General features: G+C 48.7%; 1 protein-coding gene across 2 annotated transcripts in view; it reads right to left on the bottom strand.

The window, feature by feature from the left end:
• Positions 1-690: 690 nt before the first annotated feature.
• Positions 691-16,046, bottom strand: part of RCAN1 (regulator of calcineurin 1) — a gene marked incomplete at both ends in the record, with an annotated part of 92,077 nt that continues 76,721 nt past the window's right edge. The window contains 4 exons of one of the 2 annotated variants that reach the window (XM_080696843.1): positions 691-863; positions 4,401-4,560; positions 6,804-6,977; positions 10,175-10,261. In XM_080696843.1, the coding sequence (XP_080552969.1) occupies positions 691-863; positions 4,401-4,560; positions 6,804-6,977; positions 10,175-10,261 (594 nt within the window). Of the gene's footprint in view, positions 864-4,400; positions 4,561-6,803; positions 6,978-10,174; positions 10,262-16,046 lie in introns of those variants that run through there. The other variant, XM_080696842.1, reaches the window with a different exon arrangement.

The following is a 16,046-nucleotide window of genomic DNA, read 5'->3' as shown; positions in this document are numbered from 1 at the left end:
CGTGGACACGTGTTCCAGGTGGAATTCTACGTGTGCATGCTGCTGCGAAGAGCCGAGGGTCCGGGACAGTGGTGGCTTCCAATGTCTTCCTCATTTCCCAAGAGGGGTAAAACAACCATGATGTAAGTTCATATACAAACGAAGACGAGTCTCAGAAGTCAGTAATATACATGCACAAACAATCGAACGGGAGGGAAGAAATTAAACGCTACAGTTTCCGCACGGCCCTGCGGTTGTTTTCACCTTTCTGCACCAGACGCTTGGTGGTGCTGCATGAGGCGTCTTCCTACCAGGTTGGGCTGCTCCCCTGAACACTGCTTAGACACAGAAAGCTCTCCTCGGACCTACTGATCAACCTGTCCTTGGCAAAAAAACAGAACCTACCAGAAAAGAACAAGTACAAAACACTATCATTATCGGTTTTCCTAGGACGTTACCAGATGTCCTTGCGCGATCACCACAGACTCAGTGATTGGCCCAAGACATTCCCGGGTGCCACGGATGTGGACTGAGGTGCAGCCTCAGAACAAGGAGACCAAGCCTTGATTCTCTTCCGAGCAACAGAAACTCGAATTTCTGCCACAGCGGTCCCGGCTGCCCCCTCCCAATTGGGACCGCTTAATTCCACAGTCAAAGATTCCTCCCCGCGAGGATGATTTAGAAGACTCCTCCGTCCACGCGCCTGCCGGTTCAGCTCAGGTGGATGGGTGTGTACTCCGGCCTTCTGGTCTGGATAATTTTTGGTTTGGGTCGCTTCATTCTCTCCATCTCTTCCTCCTCCTCGTCCTCCTGATCGCTCTCACACACGTGGACCACCACGCTGGGGGTGGTGTCGGTTGCTGCGTGCAGTTCGTACTTCTCTCCTTAGGGGAAGAAAAGAACTGCAGGGTAACCAGAGAAGAAGTCCCCGCGAGTCGGGAGGCAGGTGTGAACGGAGTGCGGCTCAGGGGTCTACTCGGCCATCTCCCACCCACGCGCAGTGGGGTCGAGAGATGCAGCGCACGCGGCTGGGTCTGCATCTCTTTGGTGGCTCGTTGAGAAAAGATGCAGTCCCGCCACGCCTGACTCTGCATTCAGGGCACACTCCAAGTGCAGGCATGCAAAAAGAACAGAAGGGACGGGCCTCTGGAGTGAATATCTCTCCTGGTGTGCCACGCTAAGTACCCGGGCCTCCCTCTGCCCACATTTCCCCAGTGTGGTGGAAGGAGCTTCAGTTCGGGAATGGCTCACTGAGTGGACACACAGATAGCTCGAGCCTCCCCCCGTGAGGCTCTCACTGAGCGTGGTACACACCCAGGGCCCAAGCCACAGGAGGCCTCACAGGCCCACGGAGGTGGGGCTGCCCTGAATCCTGTCCTCTTTTGACCTTTTTGGCCTTTTGGACCATAGCATCCTTTTTTTTTTTTACAAAACCATTAACCTCCTGGATGCAGGAATGCTTTGCTGTTCTAATGGCAGCCTGCCTTTGGGCTGGCTCAGTTCCATTCACACCCGCTGGCCCGGCAGAGGCAGGGGGACCCTCCATGACTTGACTGAGATACTGGGCCATGACCTGAGACAGCCAAGCCATGACCAAAGGCACCGGCATTTCTTTAGGACCAGCCTGGCTGCAGGGTGTCATCACCTGGGCAGCCACCACGTGGGCTGTGAGCCTGGCCCCTTGGTACTTGGGGATCATGGGCACCATTTCATGCCCTGCACACCTTGGTCTCTTCTCTGTGGCAAGAAAGGCATCTGCTTGGAGCAGTGGCTATCCTAGAGATACAGTGCTCAGTGCCTGACACACAGCGCATGGGCCTAACAGACCTAGGTTTAGTGAAAAATAGAGGGGCTGGGCATGTAGCAGTGTGAAGCTCTGTGTTGGATCCTCAGGGCTACAAAAAACAAAAAACAAAACAAAAAAAAAATGAGGAGGAGAAGGAGAAGGAGGCTGCGAAGTGCTGGTGGAACAACGCTGGGGGCTGTGGCAATTGCTAAGGAGCTGGGCAGGAGGATTAGATTCAGCTGGCTCCTCTCCCAGGGGGAGTCCATGAGTTTTCTTCTAACGCTTTGCACACAGCATTTCTTTGAAGTTACGGAGGAGGCCTCTCAGGGCCACACAGGATGTCTCTGCAGCGGCTCAGGGGGGCTGTCAGCCCCAGGCCTCAGGGCACACTCCTCTCAGCTTGGAGGGCCTTCCCGCTTACAGTAGGAGATTGCCTTTCTGTGACATTCTTTTTTTTTTTTTTTTTTTTTTGCGGTACTGGGGATGGAACCCAGGGGCATTGTACCTCTGAGCTACACACCCAGCCCTATTTTTTAGTCTTTTTATTTTTTAAATAGGGTCTCACTAAGTTGCAAAGGGCCTCGCTAAGTGGCTGAGGCTGCCCATGAACCGTGGTCCTCTGGTCCCAGCCTCCAGAATACTGGGATTACAAGCGTGCACCACCTTGCCTGGCTCATTCTGTGACATTCTGCTGGAATGATACTCTGATCTGAAAAAGTGAAGGAGCTTGAGCTCCCTTAGATAATTAAAGTATGAGAGATCAAGTAGGTCACTAGAAACAGTGGAAATGTCGACTCCTTTATGTATAGAAATGTTAGCCACGTTTATTTACCAACCAGGAAAAACCTAGAAAGCTCAGGATTTAGGACTATATTTGAAAAATCTCTGTAATTCTGAAAGAATACAGCCAAAATACAAAGTATATTCAAGCTCACTGTTATGGAAACCAAGGGAAAACTGAGTTTATTATATCTCTTTTCTTTTTTGGCACTGGGGGTTGAACCCAGCCCAGGGGCATTCTACCTTTGAACTATAATTCTGGCCCTGTTTATATTTCTTATTTTGAAACAGGGCCTAGCTAAATTGTTGAGGCTGGCTTCCAACCTGCAATCCTCTGGCCTCAGCCTCCTCAGTACTGGGATCACAAGCCTGCAACCACTGCACCCATCTCTATTTTCTAAAGAGGCTTTTCCTCAGCCTTCTGTAAAGGTGTGGGCGACCCTGGAGGTTGAGTAATTTCCCTTCACAGCTCTTCTTGCCTCTGGTACAGTTCAGCACCTCTCCCCAGGTGGAGATCTCAATTGCTTCTGTCTCTAACACAGGCATCAAGACTCCAAACCCGGTTTCACTAAATGCACCTTGCCAGGAGCCGCCACGGAGCCACACGCTTTCTCCAACTGGCCATGTTTGACTTTGACCTTTGTGTCACGATTAGCAGTGAGTGATGTGATTCTGCTTTATACCGTGAGAGGAGGGGGATTTCCGGTTAGGCAATGATTTCAGAAATAGAATCTTTTCAGTATAAAACTGCTGATGGTCCATGAAAATAAAACCCTGTACCCAAAGGAACATCAGATTGCTGGTCAAGGAGAAACGAGGAGCTGATGGTGTCAGCAGTTATTCCATGTCTTCCGTTGGTGTGACAGGAGGGGGACTTGCAGCTCTTCACCCCAAGGCCCCCTCTCCCACCTGCACCCCTCAGCCAAACCTTAGCCCACAGGCCAGGAATCCATCAACATTTTTATTTTTTGGTGCTGGCGATTGAATCCAGTGGCATTCGGCCTCTGAGCTACACCCTTTTAACTTAGTGAGGCCCTTTGCAACTCAGTGAGACCCTGTTTCAGAAATAAAAAGACTAAAAAATAGAGCTGGGGGTGTAGCTCAGAGGTACAATGTCCCTGGGTTTCATTCCCAATACCTTAAAAAATGAAACAAATAATAGAATGTCACAGAAGGGCAATCTCCTCCTGTTTTCTTGTTGCTGAAGGTCTTGCTTAGTTGCTGAGGCTGGCCTTGAACCTATGATCCTCCTGTTTCAGCCTCCTAAGTACTAGAATTACAGGCATGGGTGGCTGTGCCTGGCTCCCACCCACACGCTATGATATCCAGAAGCCATGCTCTGAGCACCCTCTCTGGGCAGGCACTGTGTGAAGTGCCCTTTATTGAATGATAATCTCGGGTGCTGCTGAGATCACTCTGTGAGACCCATTTCATGGACAGGTGGCCTGAGGCTTTCTTCTCCCCCCTCCACTAAAAGGTCTGGCAAGAATCAGATCAATGGGCAAAATTACCTTAACTAAAGCTGAAATTTTCTCAAAGGAGGGTCTGTTACTTATCCTCACCTGGAGCAACAGGACCTGGGCCCGGGGTTGAGCCAGGCAGGCTGTGCCCGGTAGGAGGGGACGGCTCACAGGACGCAAGAGCAGCTATGGGGTCTCTTGCAGACCTGCCCAAGGAATGCACACTCCTAGTGCGCGTGGCAATGATACGGAAAGACACAGGTCACGGGACGCACTGGCCCAGAACCATGTGAGAGCTGGAAGGGGCGATGGGGCCTCCACAGCCCGGCCTGTGAGCGGTATGTCCTGGGCCTTTAGCACCCCCCATGCCAACCTGCCCCCCAGCGTGCACTTACCTGGCCCCAGCTTGGAGATTGCATATAAAAGATCGTAATTTATGACTGGAGTAGCATCTTCTACTTGCTTCCAACCAACGGGAGGCGAGGCAGGAGGAGAGATCAGAAATTGCTTGTCTGGATTGGGGGGAGCCAGGTGTGAGCTTCCTATGTGTAGAGTCTGGGGAGAGAAAAGATGCTGGTTACTGCATTGCCAAGGGAGAGCCCCAGCAAGGGCAGCGGGGGTGAGGGACAGACCAATGGCCGGGCAGCAGGACAGGGGAGTCCAGGAAGAATCGCCAGACAGTGTGCACGGGGTTAAAGGATGGCTAAGGACGGGTATGGTGTGGATACAGTGAGAGGCTCCTCCAGGGCCGTGGAGACAGGCAGCAGAGGAACAGAGACGACTGTAGTGAAAAACGAAAAAAAGCATTGCGTTTCTTCCCAAATTTGGACCAGGAAGAATACCTGACTCCAGCCCGAATTCTTTCTACAACCAGCTCTGCGCTGTATTTCAGAGCCCAGTGGCTACACTAATGAAAAGGAGACAGCAATAAAGTTGAAAATTACCAAAAAAAAAAAAAAAATGCAAGCCACTGTCATCCAGGTCAGATGAAATCTCAGAATCAATTTGTCAGCTCCTCCTGCCGAAAAGGCAGAGTGGAGGTCAAAGGCTAAGTGACCGCTCTGAAATGATACCGCTTTCAGGGCCACGATGCAGGTCTGGGGGCCAGGCTCCCACCTGCCTGGCGCTGGTCCCACATGTCCCTCCCTCATCCCAGGGATCCCAGCAGAGGCCAGATGTCCGGCAGGACCCCAAATCCACCTGCTCAGAGATTCTTAAAGACAGCATCCTAGCTTGGTCTTAAAAGTGGTGACTGGAGGGCAATTTGGAAAGATCTTATACCAAAAGTCTACCAGCTGGGGTTTTTCTTGGTGCTTTATTATTTCTCATCCAGATTTTTACAATGAACAGGCATTGCTTTCTTTTCTTTTCTTTCTCTTTTTTTTTTTTTTTTTTTGCAGTACTAGGGATAAAACTTAGGGGCATTCTACTGAGCTACACCCCCCGGCCCTATTTTTTATTTTTTATTTTGAACTGGTCTCACTGAGTTGCAAAGGGCCTCACTAAGTAGCTAAGGCTGTCCATGAATTGCAATCCTCCTGCCTCAGCCTCCCAAATGCCAAGATTACAAGCCTGTACCACCACGCCCGACACTGTTTTAACAACCAGAAAGTCATTGTTTCCTGCCAACCTTCCCCAGTACCAAGGAGAGAGTGAGCTCACAGAGGAAGCCTGGGGACCCAAGGTCGAGGTCAAGGCTGCTCCTTCCCTGGGGGGAGGGCAGCAGGGCATCTGCATGCTTTGTTTATACTTGAAGGGCCCAGCAAGTGTGCCCTTCTCACTTTGAGGAAAAAAGGCAATCTGGCTATCTGGCATCCAGTGGGAAGAGCCTCCTACAACTACCAGAAAGTTTGGGACAGGGTCTGTCCATCCTGGCAGGAGGAGTGGGACTCTGGACATGACTGGCGCTGGCTTTCCCTGGGGAGTAGCGCAAACCCGCTCACAGCCTCCACCCTCCACATCATGGGGGCTCTCACAGCCTCTGGGCTCTCCTCTAGTGAGGGAGGGCACTGTGGAGGGCCTGCAGGAACCTGGGTGCTGAGTCTGAAGGGACCTTGACTCTCCAGCAAATTCATAAAAACCAGCTACACAAATCTTTGGGCGCTGGAATGACCAGGACGATGGGCTGTTCTCATTGCTTCTCCACCAGAGAAGCAGGGGGCTACTTTCAAGGTCGTCTTCAAATTCAAATTGGTACTGGGGGTAGAACCCAGGAGCATTCTACCTCCTACCCCCAGCCTTATTTTTTTTTTATTCTTTATTTTGAAACAGGGTCTCACTGAGTTGCAAAGAGCTTCACTAAGCAGCTGAGGCTGTCTGCAAACCATGATCCTCCTGTCTCAGCCTCCCAAATGCTGGGATTACAAGCGTGCACCACCACGCATGTTTTTTTTTTTTTTTTTTATTTTGGTGGTACTGAGGGTGGAACCCAGGGGCTTTTCTACCTCCGATCTATACTCTCAGACCTATTTTATATTTTATTTGGAAACAAGGTCTCACTAGGTTGCTGAGAGCCTCACTAGGTAGCTGAGGCTGGCTCTGAACCTGTGTGATCCTCCTGTCTCAGCCTCCCAAGCGCTGGGATTACAAGAATGCGCCACCATGCCTGGCCTACCGCGCCCAGCTTTGATGTCTTCTTAAAAGCTGTGAGACACTGAGATCTCAGAGTATGGCTTGCCTTGCTTGGATTGAGTTCTTGGGCTTTTCAATCAATGTATGAAGTCGTCAATATATAAGTTGCCTTCGAAAAACGGCAGCGGGAGCAGGGAGGAGCACGGGCTGGAATGAACCTGACTCACCTGAGCAAAATACAACTTCATTTCCTTCCCCAGAAACTCGGTCTTGTGCAGCTGCAGCCTGGCGTCTGCTGCAGACAAGGGGTTGCTGAAGTTTATTCGGACGCGTTTGAAGCTCTTAAAATACTGAAAGGTGATATCCTTGTCATATGTCCTAAAGAGGGACTCAAATTTGGCCTGAAAAATAAAAATAAAAAAGGAATTAAAATTTACCTGCAAACGATTAAAGAAGCAAAGGATGTCACTATATTCTGAATGAGGAATTAAGCTACCAACAATTTTAAGAATTCTTAACTTCCTCCTTAGAGAAAGGCCTGTCCCTTCTAAGGAGATGCTGGCTTTATTGATTAATTTTTGGGTGCTGGGGATCAAAATCAGAGCCTTGAACATCCTAAGCATGTGCTCTACTCCTGAGGCAAATCCCCAGCCCAAGACGCTGCCCCTTTTTAGGTCCAATACAGGTGATTTTATAAGAAGGTATGATTTTCTAAATTTATTTAATCAGAATAATTACCAATACTGAAATACTTTTTATGATAAAAGAAAAAATATTTCTAAAACAGAATAAGAATTTTTCAAGGAGGTACAGTTTAATAACTCTTTACCCCTAACCCCTAACTTGATATTGCTTTAGCCTTCCCAGTCTGGCCAGTTCCAATCCTGCTACTGAGCTCAGAGTGATGTTGTATATATCAAATATTTCTATTGGGCTTAGAAACTCTGCAGCTAATTAAAAATAAATTCCCCTAAATATAAGAAAAATAAACTTAAGAAAAAAAATCTTGCATTTCCTAAAGAAAGCCCTTTTTAAAAAATTTCCACTGCCGGGCGTGGTGGCGCACGCTTGCAGTCCCAGTACTTGGGAGGCTGAGACGGGAGGATCGCACAGGTTTGAAGCCAGCCTCAGCTACTTAGTGAGGATCTCAGCAACCTAGTAAGACCCTGTTTCCAAATAAAATATAAAATAGTTCTGGCGGTGTAGCCTGGAGGTAGAAAGCCCCTGGGTTCCACCCTCAGCACTCTGCCCCCCCCCCCAAATCCCACTATTGCTTTAATCTCAACCTCTTTCTTTCTTTCTTTCTTTCTTTCTTTCTTTCTTTCTTTCTTTCTTTCTTTTTTTTGGTGCTGGGGTTTCTGGAAGTCCTTCTACCTCCGGTCTACACTCCCAGACCTATTTTATATTTTTATTTGGAAACAGGGTCTCTTAAGCCAGCGAGGCTGGCTCCGAACCAGCGTGATCCTCCTGTCTCCGCCTCCCAAGTGCGGGGATTACAAGCGTGCGCCACCATGCCCAGCAACATGTTACTTTTTAACTCTCTAAAATAATACTGGCTTAAAAATTAATGTACTGAGCTGAGTGTGGTGGCACATGCTTGTAATCCCAGCATGTGGAAGGCTGATACAGGAGGACTGTGGTTTGTAGACAGCCTCAGCTACTTAGTGAGGCCCTTTGCAACTCAGTGAGACCCTATTTCAAAATAAAGAACCAAAAAATAGGGCTGGAGATGTAGCTTGGAAGAAGAATGCCCCTGGGTTTCATACTTAGTACCGTATAATAATTATACGGTATAATATAATACTGTAAATAATAATAATGATAATGACAATAATAATAATGTACTGACGTGGACCCATTTCTGCTCGCTGGTTTTAATAGAGGCTCACCCTTTGCTCAGTGTTAGAAGTCTAAAGTGAATTAGGAAACACCAGGCGCTCTTAGAAGGAAAAGCTCAAGTTCCAGGATTACAAGGTGAGATTGAAGAAAGAGCCCGTCAGCCTCCTGGACACAGCTCTGGGGAGACCCCCTTCTGGGGCTGGGAGCTGGTGGGGTGCAGGGGCCCCGGGATGGCTGGAGGAGCGGCAGCGTGCAGGCTACAGAGGCAGGCCAGGAGCACCCGGGGAAGCCTGAGGATTCTAGAGAGGAGGGAGACTCTCTTCAGGAAAATTCATTGCTGGAAAGCCTGCGGGCTGTGGGCAGGAAAGCTAGGCAAGTGCAGGCATCCTCTGTGACTCGGCAGGTGGCCGCGTTGGGGGCCTTTCTGTGGCTTCCTCACCCGGGGCCAGGCCGGTGTGTGAAGAAGCCCTGTTTGCTGCTGGTCTCACCTGGTTGTCTAGTACCCACCCGCCCCACCTCTCCGGGGCGCCAGTGAGCTGCTGGCAGATTCGGGATTCTGTATGACCTCACCAATCGGCATTGCGTCCCACTGCGTGGTTTTGCAGTTGCGATTCAGGATTTGGGAGAGATGACTTTGGTAAATATTTTTAGAATACAAGTCAGGACTCGGGACCAGAACAACGGAGAGCTCGCATTATCTGCCAAATCCTGCTTACTACCACACTATGCTCTTATAAAACAATCTTATCTGCTTGAATCTTATTTGTTCCATTTTCTAGTCATTTCAGTTGCTTTATAGCATCCCTACTGAGTTAAAAAATAAATTAACAATTTGACTCACCTAAAGCTAAGACTCAGTACACTGACTCTGTAGGATGTTTATACATAGTGAGCTCTTGGGTCTAGTTTAAAAACTCTGGTCCCAGGTCACGATAATAGTGCAAAATTATGGAGTTAAACTGGATTAAAAAAATAAAAGAAAGAAACCTTCCCCAAGGAAACCTCCCCCAAAAGAAAGAAACATGCCCCAGTATGGCTCTGGGAATCAAAGCACAAAACACAAACACCATCCCCCCCCAAATATAACATATTCCATATCAATTTACATACAATATTACTAGAGATCAGTTAGATAGCGGGGTAGCCTACCAATGGAAAATCTTACATTTTAATCAAATGAAGCAGAGTACAGTGATTAAAATGACTAATTGTATTAATTATCTTCATGAGAGCTGCTGCCTCCAAGGCACATTTATCCCATATTTAAATTATTTATCCAGCTTTCTTATTTGCTATGGCTGCGTTTTCTCTAGCCAGAGGAAACTGGGCACTGGAGGCAAACCGACCCTTGTAATTACCACGGACACACACTAAATTAACAATATTTATTTCCTATGATGAAACAAAATTATTCTGAACTGTGGCTGCAAAAGGTTCCATCCGCCATCAGAAGAGGCCTCGCTATAGGAGTCGTACAACGAAAAGCACACAACGCCCCCAAACTGTCTTCCTAGCGAGTTGGTCTAGGAAGCCGGATGTCTTTAAACGTTGAGATCTTTAAAACTCCCCTCACGGTTAATTCCTTAGGCGACCACTTTTTGCTTTGCAAGTCTCAAAATACTTTGGATTTATTTCAAAGTCCCCAAACCCACAAGAGAGCTACACACCGGCACAAGCGCACGCGGGTTTTTGCTACTAAGTCCCAATTAGTGCAATGCTTCAAAAACTCAAGAAAATCACGTCCCATTAGCAGCCTTACCCTGGTTTCACTTTCGCTGAAGAGCTCGCTGTTTGCTACACAGGCCACCAGCGAGCTAAAACTGTAGTTAAAGTTTCTAAAATGCATTCTGCTCTCGGAAGGGGAAAGCGCTAGAGAAACGCGCAGCTCGCAGCCCCAGAGAGGTTCCCGGCCAAGAGACTGTGGGTCTTCGCTTGAGCTGCTGCTTATAAAGTGTGGAGGGCCAGCCCCCTGGGGGGGAAAAAAGCCAGCTCCCAGAGCATCCTGTTTGGACAGCAAATTCCTGAGTCAAATCCTGCATGCTCACAGGCAGACAGGGACAAAGTGTAAGTTTCTACTGGAAAGGGGTGACGTCAACCCCTTAGTCATTTTCCCTATGCTAATTAGCACTGCCCGGGAAGCATGGAAAAACAGCTGAGGTTTGCTTCCCAGCTGCTTTATCCGCCCTTCTTGCAGCATAGTTTCCACTAGTAGTAATTCCATTCAGCCACTCGGCCAACAGGCTCCCCTGCTCAATGGGATGAGCCTTCTGAAGATGGAAAATGTTGCAGAAGAAAAAGGACCAAGGTCCCCGGCAGTAAACAGCAATCAGCCTCCGGGGAAGCTTCCTGGCTGGGGGAGATCCGGACCAAACCCTTGGAGAGCTGCTGGATCCCTGCTGCTTCCCGAAGACCTCAATAAGTGTCCCGAAGTTAGGGTTTTAGGGAAAACATTTTGAAATCTGCCTTGGTCAGTGAACTCTTGTTTTTCAAGAGAAAAAGCAGGATTCATTTTGAAATGCAGTGTATTGCTTTGTTTTTTCCGATTGAACTTTATTGGATAGATGCCCCATTTCCTACTTGTCTTATCCCAGGGTGGGGTGGCAGGGAGAGATGCTAAAGCAATCCCAAGATTTTCACTTGAAAACTTTATTACTGTAATCTGAGAGCCTGGGCTAGGCGTTGCTTGGATCATATTCTAACAGCTACTGAATTAAAGCAGGGACAGGACCTTGCTTCAGAGGGGGTGTGGTTCTGTGCTAGGAGTGCTTGCTGAGCAGGCCCGGGCCTGAGCACCACAAAAACACAAAAACATTTTGGAGAATCCAGCCCCTCAAACTGAGAGGAGGAGGAGGAGGGGGAGGAGGAGGAGGAGGAGGAGGAGGGGGAGGAAGAGGAAGGGGAGGAGGATAACAACAGGTCCTGGTTAGGGTCTGACAGGCTAATTTTTTCTTTTTTAATAAGAAAGGAAGAAGAAAAGAGAAGAATGTGCACTCTTAATTGAAAAGCTAGTTCCATGAGCCCCTTGTCTGTAAGAGGCCCAGCTGGAGCTTGCTGGGACACAAGACTGATTGTAGTTTTGTCAAAGGCCGTGATTCTAACTTTCCCAGTGTGGATCCCTACACAGCCAGGGCGCTAGGTCCTCGCCCCTTCCCAATCTCACAGTCCCCTAAAAGCACGCCAGTTAGTTAAGCATCTTCTGGATTAGAGGTGCACAGAGAAAACTCTTAAGCTTCCCAAAGTTAAGTAGAACCCTCCTCTGCACATTTAAAAACTAACTTCAAAGTGTCATTAAAGTCAGCAGTGACCCCTCTCAAGAGAAGTCTGCTCAGAGAGCGAGTGTCCCTTCCTTTCACCGCACTGCGCCTTGCTGCCCACGGTGTGTTATGTAAGGACCCAGTGATGGTGTTTGCTTTGCCAAATTACCCAGAACTCTCAACCCCAAAAGACCTAAATGCATGTGTTCTAAAAAGCGGGGACACTGAACGGCAGGTGTGTGACAATCAGCAAGGGGCCGTGGCCATGCTGGATGGTACTTCTTGGTGGACACTATGTGTCTGGGGCGCTGCGGCCCGAGGCATGTGCAGATAGATGGTGGGGGCTGGGGGTGGGCACGGCAGGTGTGTGTTGGGGGCTACAGGGAAAGGGAGTGGGGAGACAGGACACAGCACTGCATCCCACCCCTCCAGAGCCCGAGCCGTCCCAGCCTCGGTTCCAAGCTTCGCCTCCTCCTTTTCTCTCCCCTGGAGTCCTCCTTGGCAAAGAACACTAAGCGGTGATCAGAAGCGCAGAGGAGGATGCCATCATTGTCTTCTGTTTTACAAAAATCATGGCGCAAACCTCCAGTTCAGTTCTGTGTGCAAATGGGAAGCATTTCCGTCCATCTGAGATAACATTACCAGCTTACAGGGACGGGTGATTTTGATTTCATTATATGAATGAAGGGCCAAACTGAACAGTGAGGGATATGAGGCTGGTTCCCTGTTCCTGCTCAGAGGCATGACGGGTCTTCCACTAGGCTGCTTCTTTTTTTTTTTTTTTTTTTTTTTTGGTGGTACTGGGGTTCCTGGAAGCCCTTCTACCTCCGGGCTACACTCCCAGACCTATTTTTACATTTTTATTTGGAAACAGGGTCTCCTAAGCCAGCGGCACGCGGCTGGCTTCGAACCTGCGTGATCCTCCTGTCTCTGACTGCCAAGCGCGGGGATTACAAGCATGCGCCACCATGCCCGGCCTCACTAGGCTGCTTCTAAGCCTCCTGAGACTTGGGAGTCTGCACCTGCCTCTGACCTCCTCGGTAGGAACCACTTAGTGGACTTCGACACTTGTGTTTTTAGGCCAGGAGGGGGCGCTGACCACAACGCTGGCTGTGGTGTGGTAGGGAGGCTGCCATGGGTGCCTTCTAGCAGAAAAAAATCACTGGGTCCTTGGAGCAGGCCAGAGAGCTCCTAGGATCTGCCCCCTGAGGTTTTCTTGGCTGCAACAAGAGGGGGGTGGGCAGACTGCAGTTTTCAGTGTGCTGCACTAGGTGTCTGGCTCCTTCGTGGCCCTTGGTCACCCTGGCTGACCAAGGGGGCAGAGCACTGGGTTTCCTGGGACACCTGTCCCTGCACTCAGAGGTAACCCTGCTTGAGGCCCAACTGTCAGCTGTTCAGTTCTTAAGAAGGTCTGTTCTTTGAGTGTATATTATACATGAACTGGGATTTCCAAAGGTCCTATACAAAAAGAGTTCTCTTATAAATAGTGATTTCCCCTCTTAGAATAAAAAGGAATCCAAACTGGGCACAGGGACATACATTTGGAATCCCAGGACTTGGGGGTTGGGGCTGAGACAGGAGGATTCCAGGCTCAAGGACAGACACATCAACTTAGTGAGCCCCATATCAACTTAAGCAAGACCCTGGTTCAAAATAAACAATAAAAAGGGCTGGGAGTGTAGCTCAGAGGTGGAACACACCTGGGTTCAATTCCCAGTACAAAAAAGAGAGGGAGAGAAAAGAAAAGAATCCAAAGTAAACATTAAAAATGTGGGCTCCCCCACTGGAATATCCCTCGTGGGCTGGGAGACGAGCATGTTCTTGACTCTTGCTTGCTGGTCAAATGTGAGCGATTTGGAGAAAGCGCCTGCAGCAGCCTCATAAGAACTCTTAACAAGCACTCTAAAAACTGCACCCAGGACAATAAAACTGAAACTCGAAGCTAAAAGACAAACGAGACGCTGCGGTCAACACAAAGCTCGGCGTGTTTGGCATTTCTTCCATCCACGCCATAAAAATCATAAATGACTCTCTCTGCCCTGCCGCTCCCTTCTCTCGCCCCAGCAGCTAGAGAAGATTTGGACTGAGAAGTTTCTATCTTCGGGGAGGAAAAATTGAGGTTTATGCTGAATTCCATCATTCCCAGGACCGCATCCCTAAGGCAGATTTAGGGTGACCTTGGAATGCCCGTTACGCACCCCAAGGAGCTGACGACTACCCTGCGTTGTGATCGAGCCAGCACACCGAGGGAAACTGAGTTTTGACTTGGGTGTGCAAACCAGTGCAGAGCCGAGAGGAAGCCCTTTGCAAAAGCTCTCCTGGGAAATCAAACGGCTACATCCTTTCATGAAAGATAAGGAATCCACATTTTATGCAAGTGTTTAGCTTCTGAGATAACGGAAACCGTTTTTGTTTTGTTTCTTGGAAGTTTTATTGCTATAAAATATCTCTAGTCCTTCCCTTTACAATGTGGAGCACTCTTCCTCCACCCTCCAAATGGAAAATCCATGAGCTCTCTCTTTGAGCCAGCGTTATCAAGTCCTAGTCTAAAAGGTATTGCTAGTTAATTGGGGAGAGTTCATGTCCTCCTACTTGTACCAGTATTGGGAAGAGGCATCAAAACATACTAATGTGCCGGTACTGGAAAATTGCTGTGATAATTTCCAAAATGTAAAATATAGTCAGAGCCTGGGTGCTGGGCAGGCGCTCAGGCGGGGAGGGGCGGCAGCTGTTACAATGCAGAGTTCCTCTCTGTCTTTGCCTTTCATTCTAATCATTAACCTATAGTAAAAAGCCTTAGAGTCAACTGAAGCCGTTAGCCCTAAAACTACAATAGAGGTTTACCTCCTCTCCTCTGGGATCCGGCCTGGGCATAGGAAAGGTAAACTTTGTGTGCGGCTTCAAAGCACCCTAGTTGATGAGCAACTAATTCTGCCCAATACAATAGAGCTGAGGTCCAGGTAGATTCTTGACCCTTGCACTTAGTATGAGCACTGTCCGGAGACAAAGAGGCACCACCTGGCTAAGGCATAAGTAACTAGCCCATTGCCTTGGTAATGCTGATGAGAAAGATACCAACACCAACTCTATTTAAAGGTCGGGGTCCCCAAAAGGGGCCAGAGTTTTATTTTCAGGCTCTCCATCAGGCGGGCCAGCACGCTGCTTTTTCCTCCTCTTCTCTATTTCCTACTGATTTTGTAATAAAGATTTGCTAAAGCTGCACTGAGCTGCCTGTTAGTTTTAATTTCTCTCTTCAACAAATCATAGTTGAATAAGAAAAAGAACCCCCACCATTCAAACCGTAACACTACTCATCCTTCAGAGCCCATCACAGAGGTCGACGCTCCTGCCTACCTGCCCTCCCTCCTTACCCCGGTCAGCCCTGGGCTCTCACGGCCTGCCTGGCAACCCGGCTGTGTCTTCCTTGGCACTCTCACAACTGCAGTGCAAGCTTTCTGAGTACGGTGCAGCTCACCCTGAAGCTCCCTCGGGGATGCAGACAAATGCCCGGGGAGCTCAACAACACTGACATTTGGAAAATAGCATAAGGGGCGCCCACTGGGCACAGGCTAAGAGCCAGAGTCCAGCAGCACCACGGGCGCTGCGTGGGCGGCAGCAGCACCCGTGTACAGGCCTCATGTATTGAGCCACGAGTTTGCTCAGTGAATGCCAGGTACCTTCCTAGATGGTCCACGATTTTGTCATGTTGGGGGCCGCAGGATGCCAGGGGCCCTGGATACTGCCAAGTGGGATGCTCCAGAGGGGGAAGCTCCTCCTCCTTCTCCTTTTTTTTTTTTTTTTTTTTTGGTACTGGTGATTAAACCCAGGGGCATTCTACCTCTGAGCTATAACCTCCAACTGTTTTTTTTTTTTTTCCTTTGCAGTACTGGGGATGGAACCCAGGGACATTCTACCTCCAAGGTATAAAAAGACTAATTTTTAGTCTTTTTTATTTTTATTTTTTTATATTTATTTATTTATTTATTTATTTTTGTGGTACTGGGGTTCCTGGAAGCCCTTCTACCTCTGGGCTACACTCCCAGACCTATTTTTACATTTTTATTTGGAAACAGGGTCTCCTAGGTCAGCGCGCACAATACTCCTGTCTCTGCCTCCCAAGCGCGGGGATTACAAGCGTGCGCCACCACGCCAAGCTTTTTTTTTTTAAACAGGATCTCACTAAGTTGCAGAGGGCCCTCACTGCTACAGCATCTCATGTCGACCTTGAGCCAAAGTTCGGTCAGGGGACCGCAAGAGCCTAAGTCCCCCATGAAGTATGAATAGCGTCTCCTTCTTCAAAAAATTATTTTAAGATCATTTGGATTAATATGCATATTTGGAATGTTGTGTATAAGCATTATAACTAAATTTGATGGG

Source organism: Muscardinus avellanarius, assembly GCF_963383645.1.
Source record: "Muscardinus avellanarius genome assembly, chromosome: 5".
Lineage (NCBI taxonomy): Eukaryota > Metazoa > Chordata > Mammalia > Rodentia > Gliridae > Muscardinus > Muscardinus avellanarius.
Note: the sequence above shows the minus strand (reverse complement) of the source record. Positions and strands in the feature narration are given on the sequence as shown.